Consider the following 13,135-nt stretch of genomic DNA (forward strand, 5'->3'; position numbering starts at 1 on the left):
AATGTTCTCTAAGCAGACAAAATTGGAGTTAAATTGTGTAAATGTTTTAATATTTTCTGTGCTTCCCTCATAACCTGTTCAGCAGCTTTTATTTTTTCCCTGTGGTCTCGTCTCGTGTGAATAGAAGTTAGCCATGCTTTAAATGTCTGTTGCATGCTGTGATATGCATGGAAATGATGTTAGAAGTTGTTCGCCCAAAAATGAAATTACTCATCCTCATGTCGTTCCAAACCCAGACTTTCGTTCATTTTCGGAACACAAATGAAGATCTTATTGATGAAATCTGAGAGATTTCTGTCCCTCCATTGACAGTCTATGCAACTACTTTGACGCTTCAAAGCTTTACAGGTTTGGAAGGACATCAGGGTGAGTAATAATGACAGGATTTATTACTAATCCTTTAACGATTCTTCTGTGGGAAAGTATGTGTCTTTCAGATACGTTCCTTCACTGATGCTAAAAACATTTCTCTGTTCTCGGTGAACAGCTGCGGAGTGGATTTAGTCCCCGGGAACTTTTCCAAAATAAACAAACATACAAGGTCCGGATTAAGAGACTGTGATATTCATACAACCAATACTCTCCCATTCCAGCAAAGACATTTTGGCCCTGCGTTTGCTTACTGAAGGCTAGTCTTCTGACCTTTGCAACCTTTGTGTTAAGTTCTGTTAAGTGTAGCAGAAATAACGATGCTCTTATTATTTTAGTCAATTATTAAATTGATGATTTTTAATCCTTTAAACCAAGTCAGATATTTACATTTATACAGACATGAATCATGTTAAAAATCATTAACAAGGCAAAGTCGATTTTTTTTCATTCAAGAACAAGAAAGTACAATCACAACAACAGCACAAACTGCCTCAATGACTACAAGTGATAAAAAAAAATGAATACAGTGCAAATATCCAGGTCATTCTCAATACAGAAAACCCTGTTATTTTAAACATTAAACAGAAAAGCACACAGTGTCTGTGTTCGCAGATGATGCTCAGGAGCTGTCCTTACTGGAGATACTGAGGAACCTCCACCTGCGAACAATCAAAAGGTTAGCCATACATATTTGTTCACAGCAGCAATTAGATTACCACGACCTATTTTTATTATATTTAGTGCTGGGCAATGATTAATCGCATCCAAAATAAAAGTTTGTGTTTACATAATATATGTGTGTGTGCTGTGTATAATTATTTTGTGTATATATAAATACACACACATGCCTGTCTATATTTAATAAAAATGTGTTGTTATAAAATATTTGCATCTATATACTATTTATACATAATTTATATATAAATATTTTATAATAAAACATTTTTCTTAAATATGTACAGGCGTGTGTGTGTGTTTAAATTATATATACAAAATAATTATACACAGTACATACATATAACATGTAAACACAAACTTTTATTTTGAATGCGATAAATCGCGATTAATTGTTGCCCAGCCCAATCAATAATAAAACCAAGGCAAGTATTCTATTTTTCATTCTTTTGTCTACTCAAACAGTTTTAATTTTCCACCGCGCCAAGGCATCTGCCTTCTTATCGAGACGGGTAAAATGGTTTCTATTCATAGCAGCACTAAGTGTGAGGAATGTGTGGGGTCAGGATGCTTGTCTGAGGATAACACCGAGTTTTCCACTGCGTGAACAGAAGCTGCTTGAGTTTTGTTTTCTGCCATTTTGTTCATTGGGATGACACTGAGAGGGAAAGAAGTCCGCCCCAATAATTAGAAATGTCCAAATTGTCCCCCCAATATTTAATATTCTTGATGTTTATCTGCTGCACTCATTAGGCACCGTTCTGTTTTTGTTAGGTTGGTAAAAAGATTTAAAAGTTACATTTTTAGGCTGGTTTTCCTCAGCCAATCAAATCAAAGAAGGCCGGTCCTACTGTTCACTGAAGATGAGTGCGAATTCCAACACGACACCTTTAGTTTTAACAGTGAACGAGTGTGTGATAAGTTTTAAATAGCTAAACATTTAATATTTTACGATAGAAATGTTGACCGTAATATCCAGTGATGCAAACTACTCAACTTTTTTTCCTGCCGTTTTGAATTAAAAATATCCTATCCTTTAGCCTACATGATTCATGTAATTCATTACTGAATTTGACGAGACAATATTTCAATATTGCCAATATTTCGACATATTAGACATAAATGAACGTGAAAGAATGTGCATGTTTCAAAATAAGAAATATGAAGTCCAAGCCTATTCATTTACATCCACAATGTAATACCAAATTTAGCTTTTTAATCAACAGTAGCCTACATTTTTTATTAACCTTTTATCATACATCTTAAAGTATCTAAAAAATATCGTATAGTGAGTTCAGTATCATGATATGTATTGAATCGTGACACAAGGGTATCGTTACACCTCAATAAATTATGCATAATTACAAGTAACTAACCCTAAACCAAGCCCTAACTGCAACTCTATAGGAAGTAAATGTTGGTAATTAAAATTACTAAGTACGAGTAATTTAACCACATCACCTTAATATAAAGTGTAACCTTATTTAATTCCTATAAATAAATAAATAAAAGCACCCCTAAAAAAACTAAAACGTTGGTAAATGTTCAGTTACAGCAAAGGTCATGGTGACCATATTCTTTAAAGAATGTATCTAATATAGTTTGGATTGCGACACGTCACCTGTTATAAAGCAGGTGTGGCTGGCAACAATGATATGCTCACAAGAGTTATTTGGGCTTAAAGGGAGTACTTTCTTAAACAAGACCTTTGTATTTGGCATAACTGCCTGAATAAGAGTTTTACAAATCAGTCATTTGAGATTCCCTTTCAGCTCGGATGCTGCCTAGGAAGACGACAAGAAAGCTATCACCTCGTTTCCACCAAAAAAGAACTGGTTCGGAAATGGTGCTGGTTAAAAGTTGGTTCAACTTGCGAACCTTCTCAGAACCTGTTTGTTTTTCCACTGACTAGAGAGCCCAGCGAACGACGTTGTTACGTCACAGTGTACGTCGCCATACGTCTTAGTTTTTCCACCGACCACTGTTTCGCTTTAGAATCCATCTTTCTTCAATCGTTGTACTATCTTTCTACTAGCGCTGTGTTTTTAGCAATGGCGGTCACAACCTTTCCCGTCGTGTTTTTGGTCACAATAACACCGCCCCCAGCCCTCGACGTAAGCATGACGTGGTTAAAGAACGGTTCTAGTCCAGCAAAGAGTTGGTGACGCTTTTTTAACCAATTTTACTGGCCGAGAACCGGTTCTTTGGCTGTCGAAACACAAAGAACTGGTTCGCGAGTAGGGACCGGATCTCAAAATGCTTTGGGGGAAAAGGGGTATATGTTTTGGGAGATACTCACCCTTCTGAGATTTTTGATGCTACTTCCTTTGATGGCGTCCATGAGTTGATCATGAGCGCAGCGTAGAGGTGTGGACGGTCTGGAGCTCTCTCTGTCATTGATGGGTCTGAGTGCGTTCTTCAGTTCCTTTAATATGCTGTTAGTCTGTGTTTGCTTTGCAGTGCCGTTTTTGCCCTTTTTGGATTTGGATTTGGTGGGCCCATGCTGCTGCTTCTTGGAGGTCTTCTCTTGCCGTTTGATGACCTCTGCAATCATTCTGGAGGGAGATTTCTTTTCTGGCATTGAGGCTTTGGGTGGAGGTGGTGGAGCGTTCTTCTTTGCCATGTCAATGTGTGGTAGCTTTGGAGATGACCACGGTGAACTTCGAGGAGAGTTGTAAGGAGAAGAGGTGTTCGTGCTCTTCTGAAGCGCAACCGTTCTTGGGTTTGTGGGAGTCGCTGCAACTCCTTGCTGTTGACGCATCTCCTGCATTCGCTTCTGTCTTTGAAAGTCTTGGTTGCGGGTGAGAATGGTCGTCATGCTTATACGAGGGCCTGGAAGATCGAACTGGTATCCCAACTTTAACAGAGTGGTATTCTCCCTCAGTAACTTCACAATCTCCATTTCCACCTGACCTCCACAAATGTGCCGTTGGTTGTGAAATCGCATTTCTGTAAGTTTACTGTTTCGGGTGAGGGCTTGCACTAGTGCCATTATACCCTTCCCTGTAATAAAGTTGGATTCAATGTTAAGATTCGTGATGTTGCTGTTTTCTCTCAGCATCTTGGCAATGGCAAAAGCCACCTGGTCATCTGCGTGTGTGTTGGCCAGGCTAAAGAAACGTACGTGTGTGTTAGAACGCAAGGCCTCTGCAAATCGGATAAGAGTGTCTTGGGAGATATTGTCAATGTTGTTGAGGTTGACTTCGGTGGTATCTGGGTCATTGTTGAGGATGTTTTCCAGAACCTCGTCCACCACAGTGGGGTTTCCTGACATGCGACTTGGCTCTTGGACTTGGACTTTTGTTTCGCCTATCAGTGGAGAGTGTCGTCTTTCAGGCTCCGCCATTCTGTGATTGGACTGACCATTGGAAGACCAACACTGCTGTGGATGTGTAGTACAATCTAGTGACTCTGCTATTTTAGGACTGTTGTCTTCATTTTCTTCTTCCTCCATTTCTTCTTCTTCTTCCACCTCCTCCTCCTCCTCCTCTTCTTCTTCTTCCACCTCCTCCTCTTCTTCTGTCACCACCTCCTCTTCTTCTGTCACTGGTTCATCCGGTTCACTTTCCTCTTCTTCCTGTTCCTCTTCATCATCCCGATATTTCTGTGCATCTTTCTCATTTTCTTCAGCCTCGTCTTTTTCATCCCCAGATTCTTCAATGTCACTCTCAGTTAAACCTTCTTCCTCTTCTCCGCCGTCTTCGTCTTTCTGGAATTAAAAAAGTCATTTTTTTTTAGAAAAGCATTGGTCCTGGTGCTATTATGAGAACTTGAGTCCCAGACCCATGGTGTCTCTTCCCCTTTCAAATCACTCCTTTTACTGGATCATAAAGGTATGTATAATCAAACCAATAATTTTGAAAACAGCCACTGCATTTTACCATGCATCAATCTAAATGTAAATGTACCAAACTCGTATCGAACCGTGACCCCAAAACCTACCGAACCGTGACTTCTGTGTGCTGTTACACCCCTATAATATAGTATATTTTACTTCCTTAAGGGTGCATATTACTACACTAAGGTACCAAAATGTACCCTTTAGGGATAAATAAGGTACAGATTTGTTCCTTTTGAGGGTGACAGGCTGTTGTACCCCTGTTAGTGTTTGAGGTTGTGGATCACTGACCTGTCTAGGGCTTGTGGACCCGATCCTCTCCTCCTCCAAGAGTTTCCGTGTCTCATTTTCCCAGTATTTCATCAGAGCTTCCCTGCTGAATGTTCCAGTGGGAGTCTTAGCTGTCTGATCTCTCTGTCGCAGTCCGATGGGAAGATTGTCGTCTGGGTCAATATCAGCCAACTCCTTCTCCAGCTCCTGAAGTTCCTCCGCAGTCAACGAGGCCAACAACTCATCTTCATCCAAATCCTCGTACTTACTCAGTTCCCGTCGGTAGCCAAATGTACTCATGGCCTCTTGGGATAGTCTGTTTAAAGTCTGAAAGTCCTGGTTTTGTCTCAGTGTTGGTACATCAGATCTTTCGAGTGGTCTGGGATCTGGGATGGGATGAGTGGTGCAATTGAGAGTGAGCGCTCGTCTACTGTGGTGGGCAGCTGGAGGGGTCTTAAACAAAGCCCCAGCCCATGATGTCGTTGCTTTTTTGGGAGGCAGGAGTCAATCGGACAGAGCTGGAAAAAGCATGTGAGCTCACAACATGGCCACAGCGAGGCCTGTCAGTAAATGCTGACTGCATTGTTCATGTCCAAAATAAGCAGATAGACTCTGAGGAGATGGCTTAGAGAGAAATGGCAATGTCCTTATATTAGCAAGTTGTTTTTACCAGCGTACTTAGATTTGAAACGCTTAAATGAAAGAAAAAAGGTACAAAAGCTGTCACTGGAACAGTACCCTTCAAAAGGGTTCTAATATGTATAATTTATGTACTAATATGTACACTTTTGGTACCAATATTTACCTTTGAGGGACTAATATGCACTCTTTAGGTACAACAGTGTACCTTTTGAAAAGGTATACCACCACAGTGACAGCTTTTGTACCTTTTTTTTTTCTGAGAGTGTATTGTGAATGGTTCTGTTTACTGGTGCGATAATGAAATCTAATTTACTGTTTAAGAGGGCTAATTATGCTACATTTGAACATTAAAAGGTACCGTTTTTGTGTTGTTGACATCCTCAGTTTTGAATTGGACTACCCAGAATACTCTCTAAGTGTTTTTAGCTTTTTCATATGTGCCAAAAATACCACATCAAGCTAAAGTAACACGTCACTGGCTAATAGTGAGGGGCAGATTATCCCAAGAACTGTTATCAGTCTGGCATGAACCATTGTGAGGATTTAAAAAATCCTCTTCTCTCTTAGCCTTTTACTGGGTTTGTCTCGCTTTCGATGTCATAATCAGGATTAAAAATTTGCTTTATTATTGCATTCATCAAAGCATACGTCATACTGTTAAATCCTCAGCTTGCCTAAAAAGTAGTGAATCTGGAAAGAGGCTAAAGGTTAAGAAGGTGTGGATATGAATGGATTTTGAAGGCCATAAGCCCTGTGTGTGTGTAATGATCAGATTTGGATTGAGTGTGAACGCTCAGATAAGCTGTTTGTTGTCCCATATGATCATCGAAAGGCTAGATCTGTGTTTATGACAGGAACACAATGTCTGCTGCATCTCTGGAGCCGCCGACTGGCGTTGAAAGTGCAGGAATGCTGTTGCTCCGATAACAAGGATCTCTAGCAACAACAGTTTCCGTAAAATCCTCAGTGTTTTTGGATTAGGTCCAGTATGAATGTTGGTGAAATTTGAAATGTATGCTCTTATGGTTTAAGAAACATAATGCAATTTTTAGCATGTGATAAAAATCCAATGTCAGTTACCCTCAAACTGTTTCTAGAGTAAGTGATGTATTTAACGTGGCACATATTTACTCTCTGCTGACTATTTAGAGTAAATCATGTCCAGGTCAAGTTTCACTCCAAAAGCAAAGGTGCATATTTTGCATAAAATAAATTATGCCTATAATTAGGAGTAGGGCCATAAAAAAAAAAAAAACATTTTAATTGTAAAATCAAACACATTCTCATTACTATATTTATTTATTATTATGGTTTCAGGTTGAAATTTACGGAAGCGTATTGTATTCACTTGAAGAAAAAAAATCTACTCTGTTTTTCTGAATTAACGAGTTAATTATCTCAGAATTACGAGATAATTTTTCATGGAAAAAAGTTTTTGCTCTGTTTTTCTGAATTAACGAGTTAATTATCTCAGAATTATGAGATACATTTTTCTTGAAAAACAGTTTTTCATTCTGTTTTTATAAATTAATGAGTTACTCATAATTTTGAGATAATCAAGTCATTAATTCAGAAAAACAGAGCAAAAACTTTTTTCCATGAAAAATTATCTCGGAATTTTGAGATAATTAACTCGTTAATTTAGAAAAACGGAGCAAAATTTTTCATGGACAAAAAGTTTATCTCGTAATTCTGAGATAATTAACTCGTTAATAAAAAAAAAAACAGAGCAAAAACTTTTTTTCCATGAAAAATTATCTCGTAATTGTGAGATAATTAAATGCAATACGCTTCCGTAGAAATTTGACCTGCACATGCTTTCATCTTTTGTGAGCAATGAAATGATACAATAACAATGATTGTCGGTGATATATTTAACGTAGCATGTATTTACACATACCTTTACATCATGTCCAGGTCAAGTTTCACTCCAAAATCAAAAGCAAAGGTGCATATTTTGCATAAAATAAATTATGCCTATAATTAGGAGTAGGACCATAAGAAAAAAAAAAACATTTTAATTGTAAAATCAAACACATTCTCATTACTATATTTATTTATTATTATGGTTTCAGGTTGAAATTTGACCTGCACATGCTCTCATCTTTTGTGAGCAATGTAATTATACAATCACAATGATATTATTAATAAAGCAAATTGGAATAAAATGCATATAGATGTATATCTAGTGTTCATCCATTCGCCCATAGACATCATATTCTTTGTAGAGTAGGAAGTTCTTCAGTGTCGGGGGGAAAGTAACGGTCCTCATGAACTCTGGGTCATTCAGTCTTCTCAGTGTCATGTGTCTCCTGATAACCAACCTGGCCTGGTGTTTCAGAGGCTGTGGGTTCCCTAGCACCAAACAGACATTAAGAAATGGATATCTTTTGTGTTTCATACAGGTTAGACATGAATGGTGAACAGAAGTGTCTTACTGAAGGAGTCACAGATGTTGGGCCACTCCTCCTGTTTCTCCAGAATGCATTGCAGTTTAGAGCAGATGTGCACGTGATTCACGTAATCCAGGAGTGTTTGCACCACCTTTCCAGCCAAGTGTGCCATCCACGACACGCTAATGAACTCGCAAAACTTGAAAACACATGCAGGGCAGAGTGCATAATTAGGCCACATGTAAATACAGAAATGTAATATTTGGGGGAATTCACTAAGGATGAATTTCAACCTCTTGTTGCAGTGATCACAATAAGATGCATTAATTTACATATCTATAAAAAAATTAAACCATGCATTCTATAATACAATGCATGCAGAAGTAGTGCTATTTTAATGAATCCAGATCATTGGTTTCTAGACCCCAAATCTGATGCTTTAGTCACTTTGTTCAGATTGCTCTTGATATGACTTCACTAAGGGTGTTCACACTTAGTTTGGTTCGTTTGGTCTGGTCTGCTTAGCATTCACATTGCCATTTTAACACCGAACCTAAAGGCAAAGGGATACGTTCGCAACCTGATTGTTCAGCTTTTATGATGTATATTTCACGATGGAACTTACTGAGCATCCAGAACAATGCTGTGTATGCGCTCGCTGTATGCGCGTAGCCTAAATATGATGGTATTTTGGTCGCATCTTGTGACGTCTTGTCTTGTTTTTGGTTCGTTTACATGTGTTCATTACGTCTTGCGTTTATATTTCATTCGATCCACCCCAGAGTTTGTTTGGAAGTGGATCGAGACTCATCTTTTCAGCGGTACGGTCTCGGTCCGCTTGTTTGGTGGCACCAGAGTTAGTCAAAATGAACCGCACTAACAGAGCAAACGCACCAGAGTTCGTTTTTAATCCAACCAAACATGCCAACTGTGAACACACCCTAAGAATAAATTGCAACCTATTGTTGTATTGATCACATTAATTGCAGCAATTCTATAATAAACCTAATATACGCAGATTTGAGGTGTTTTAAATGGCTTTACCAGCACAAGTAGCGTCTGGATAAGCTGGTTTTCAGGTGGTTAGTGAATAAGACGCAGGTTTTGATGCATGCAGAAGTGGTGCGATTGTTTAGTGAATCCACTCCATTGCATTCTAGCCCCCAAATGTGATGCTTACGGTCACTTTGTTTGTGACGCTCTTGATTTGGTATGTCTGGCTGTAATACTCTCTCCATGTGTATGTCATTACAGGGTTGTCATGATGACACTCAAAGCAGCTTTCTGCATTGTAACCATTGTTGAGGAGCAGACGCAGCATCATCTCATCTTTGAGGCAGTATTGCAGTGCCGTGGGAAATACAGTGTCACTGACGACAGAGAAGACGCAGTTGACGTTCGCTCCATAAGCGAGAAGCAGTCGCACCAACTCGTGTTTCCCAGCTCTGACCGCCACCAGGAGGCTTCGCAGAGGGTCCAGGTCCGGTTTGGCTCCTGCTTTCAGAAGCATCTCAGCGCAGGTGACGTCTCCATTACAGATGGCGAAGTACAGTGGGGTCTTCCTCATGTCACCGTAGTTTTCTGAAATATGGCAGCCTAAGATTGAGTTGACGTCAAAGTCTTGTTCGATGAGCAGCTCGAGACAGTCGGCGTGACCTCCGTCCGCCGCAGAATGAACCGGACTCATGCCAGACAGACGAATGGCTCTGTTAGTGGTGATGGGAATGAAGGTCCTCAAAGCCCTGTCAGTTTAAAGAGACACACAGGGTTTGAAATTAAAGGGTTAGTTCACCCAAAAATGAAAATTATGTCACTAATGACTCGCCCTCATGTCGTTCCAAGCCCGTAAGACCTCCGTTCATCTTCGGTACACAGTTTAAGATATTTTAGATTTAGTCCGATGTATGTACGGTATACTGTCCTTGTCCAGAAAGGAAATAAAGACATCATCAAAGTAGTCCATGTGACATCAGTGGGTTAGTTAGAGTGTGTTGAAGCATCGAAAATACATTTTGGTCCAAAAATAACAAAAACTAGGCCTTTATTCAGCATTGTATTGTCTTCCGGTTCTGTTGTGGATCCGCGTTCAGTGCCGCCGCTGACGTAAGACGCTGCTGACGTGTGTCTGGTGTGTCTGGTGTGTGTGTGTGTGTGTGTGTGTGTATTCTGGTTCTGTTGTGGATCTGCGTTCAGTGCTGCCGCTGACGTAAGACGCTGCTGACTTGTGTGTGTGTGTGTGTGTGTGTGTGTGTGTGACGTAAGACGCTGCTGACGTGTGTCTGGTGCGCCCGAGCTTCGTTTGGAAACACAACAATCTTCACAAACATGTCTAAGGATTTCCACACAGAGGAAGACTTGCATTTTTTTGCCCAGCCATATTTATTTGAACCCGAATACACAGGCGCACCAGACACACACACACACACACACACACACACACACACACACACCAGACACACGTCAGCAGCGTCTTACGTCAGCGGCGGCACTGAACGCGGATCCACAACAGAACCAGAATACACACACACACACACACACACCAGGCACACGTCAGCAGCGTCTTACGTCAGCGGCGGCACTGAACGCGGATCCACAACAGAACCATAATACACACACACACACACACACACACCAGACACACGTCAGCAGCGTCTTACGTCAGCGGCGGCACTGAACGCGGATCCACAACAGAACCAGAATACACACACACACACACACACACCAGACACACGTCAGCAGCGGCACTGAACGCGGATCCACAACAGAACCAGAATATACACACACACACACACACACACACCAGACACACGTCAGCAGCGTCTTACGTCAGCAGCGGCACTGAACGCGGATCCACAACAGAACCAGAATACACACACACACACACACACACACCAGACACACGTCAGCAGCGTCTTACGTCAGCGGCGGCACTGAACGCGGATCCACAACAGAACCAGAATACACACACACACACACACACACCAGACACACGTCAGCAGCGGCACTGAACGCGGATCCACAACAGAACCAGAATACACACACACACACACACACACACCAGACACACGTCAGCAGCGTCTTACGTCAGCAGCGGCACTGAACGCGGATCCACAACAGAACCAGAATACACACACACACACACACACACACCAGACACACGTCAGCAGCGTCTTACGTCAGCAGCGGCACTGAACGCGGATCCACAACAGAACCAGAATACACACACACACACACACACACACCAGACACATGTCAGCAGCGTCTTACGTCAGCGGCGGCACTGAACGCGGATCCACAACAGAACCAGAATACACACACACACACACACACACACACACCAGACACACGTCAGCAGCGTCTTACGTCAGCGGCGGCACTGAACGCGGATCCACAACAGAACCGGAATACACACACACACACACACACCAGACACACGTCAGCAGCGTCTTACGTCAGCGGCGGCACTGAACGCGGATCCACAACAGAACCAGAATACACACACACACACACACCAGACACACGTCAGCAGCGTCTTACGTCAGCGGCGGCACTGAACGCGGATCCACAACAGAACCGGAACACAATACAATGCTGAATAAAGTCATAGTTTTTGTTATTTTTGGACCAAAATGTATTTTCGATGCTTCAACACACTCTAACTAACCCACTGATGTCACATGGACTACTTTGATGATGTCTTTATTTCCTTTCTGGACAAGGACAGTATACCGTACATACATTTCCAATGGAGGGACAGAAAGCTCTCGGACTAAATCTGAAATATCTTAAACTGTGTTCTGAAGATGAACGGAGGTCTGACGGGCTTGGAACGACATGAGGGCGAGTCATTAATGACATCATTTTTGGGTGAACTAACCCTTTAACACCCGCCAACCCACCAAATGCGGGTAAAAATCAGCTGTGGCGGGTAACGCTATCAAATCACTAGCCAATTTGGTGTGTTTATCATGTTATTCACTTTGCTGGGAAGGTTCGCATAAGCCAAATCTGCCCAGATTTAGCGCAAATACTCAACTCGTGGGTCATCATGATCTATTAAATATTGATACAAAGTATTGCGCAGAATCTGTGCACATGGCTTGCTTGAACACACACGTCACTACGCAACAAATAGCATTGCGCTTGTTCATTTGCATTGAAGCAATAGCGAATATTAAAAAGCATTTGGTTAACAGAAAAGACAATGTTATTTTCCAACATCCTACATTTTTTTTATGTTCTTTGTACTGTATTGATCTGTCCACCTAAAACACATTTTTGGTGATAAGGATGGAAGAGGACGGCTGGATGATTTTGTTTGAATGAGAAATGAATGTATGAAATCCAAATTGTATATATATAGCCTATATTAAAAGCTGTGACGTAGTTAATCTGGTTTCTTTTTTTCTTTTGGCTAGTAGAAGTTCTGTAGTCGGTAACTTAAAAATTTAGTAGCCAAATTGGCAGGTTTCAAACCCTGGAGAGGAGACACACACAATGTTTTTTATCATGGCAGACATGTTGGAGTTTGTGAGATTGATTCGACATGCTCTCACAGGTAGTGCCCTTCATAGGCTGCACGGTGAATTGGCAGTTGAGAGCAAAGACTGGCTACATTAGGACTGGCACCGTGTTGTAAGAGCAGATTAATACAGTCCAGGTTCCCAGAGCCTGCGGCGTCATATAACACACTGTCTCCGTTTGAAGCTTGTGCGGTGGCGTCGCCCCCTAGAGGAGAGAGCAAATGCATTCATTTTAGGGGGAATCAATCTGCAAATGCCTTATTGTTGTCTCATGATAAGATAAATTATTTTATCACTGCAAAAAAACATATTATTTAACTAGGTAGCACTTTAGGTTACACTTTATTTTAAGGTGTCATTGTTACAGTGTAATTATATAATTAAGTAATGAGTAATATTAATTAACAACATGTACTTCTAGG

General features: G+C 41.0%; 2 protein-coding genes across 3 annotated transcripts in view; both read right to left on the reverse strand.

Annotated features, from left to right (window-relative positions):
- Positions 1 to 439: 439 nt before the first annotated feature.
- Positions 440 to 5,594, reverse strand: lmod2b (leiomodin 2 (cardiac) b). Of its 2 annotated transcripts, XM_056245355.1 has the most exons (4): positions 5,177 to 5,594; positions 4,577 to 4,756; positions 3,347 to 4,522; positions 441 to 1,031 (listed from the first exon to the last, which is right to left on the reverse strand). In XM_056245355.1, the coding sequence occupies exons 1-4, from the start codon at positions 5,453 to 5,455 to the stop codon at positions 1,005 to 1,007; spliced, it is 1,662 nt and encodes a 553-aa protein (XP_056101330.1). In that variant the 5' UTR covers positions 5,456 to 5,594; the 3' UTR covers positions 441 to 1,004. The 2 variants fall into 2 exon arrangements, with proteins under 2 accessions (XP_056101329.1, XP_056101330.1); XM_056245354.1 differs by having other exon boundaries at positions 440 to 1,031; positions 3,347 to 4,756.
- A 2,366-nt stretch (positions 5,595 to 7,960) lies between these two features.
- The window catches only part of asb15b (ankyrin repeat and SOCS box containing 15b), a 12,948-nt gene continuing 7,773 nt past the window's right edge, over positions 7,961 to 13,135 (reverse strand). The window contains exons 6-9 of the mRNA XM_056245353.1: positions 12,747 to 12,918; positions 9,371 to 9,932; positions 8,236 to 8,389; positions 7,961 to 8,152 (exon numbers count right to left, since the gene is read on the reverse strand). Of these exons, the coding sequence (XP_056101328.1) occupies positions 7,983 to 8,152; positions 8,236 to 8,389; positions 9,371 to 9,932; positions 12,747 to 12,918 (1,058 nt within the window). The 3' untranslated portion in view covers positions 7,961 to 7,982. The remainder of the gene's footprint in view (positions 8,153 to 8,235; positions 8,390 to 9,370; positions 9,933 to 12,746; positions 12,919 to 13,135) is intronic.

Source organism: Rhinichthys klamathensis, unplaced genomic scaffold, assembly GCF_029890125.1.
Source record: "Rhinichthys klamathensis goyatoka isolate OS25496 unplaced genomic scaffold, OSU_Roscu_1.1 h1tg000029l_1, whole genome shotgun sequence".
NCBI lineage: Eukaryota > Metazoa > Chordata > Actinopteri > Cypriniformes > Leuciscidae > Rhinichthys > Rhinichthys klamathensis.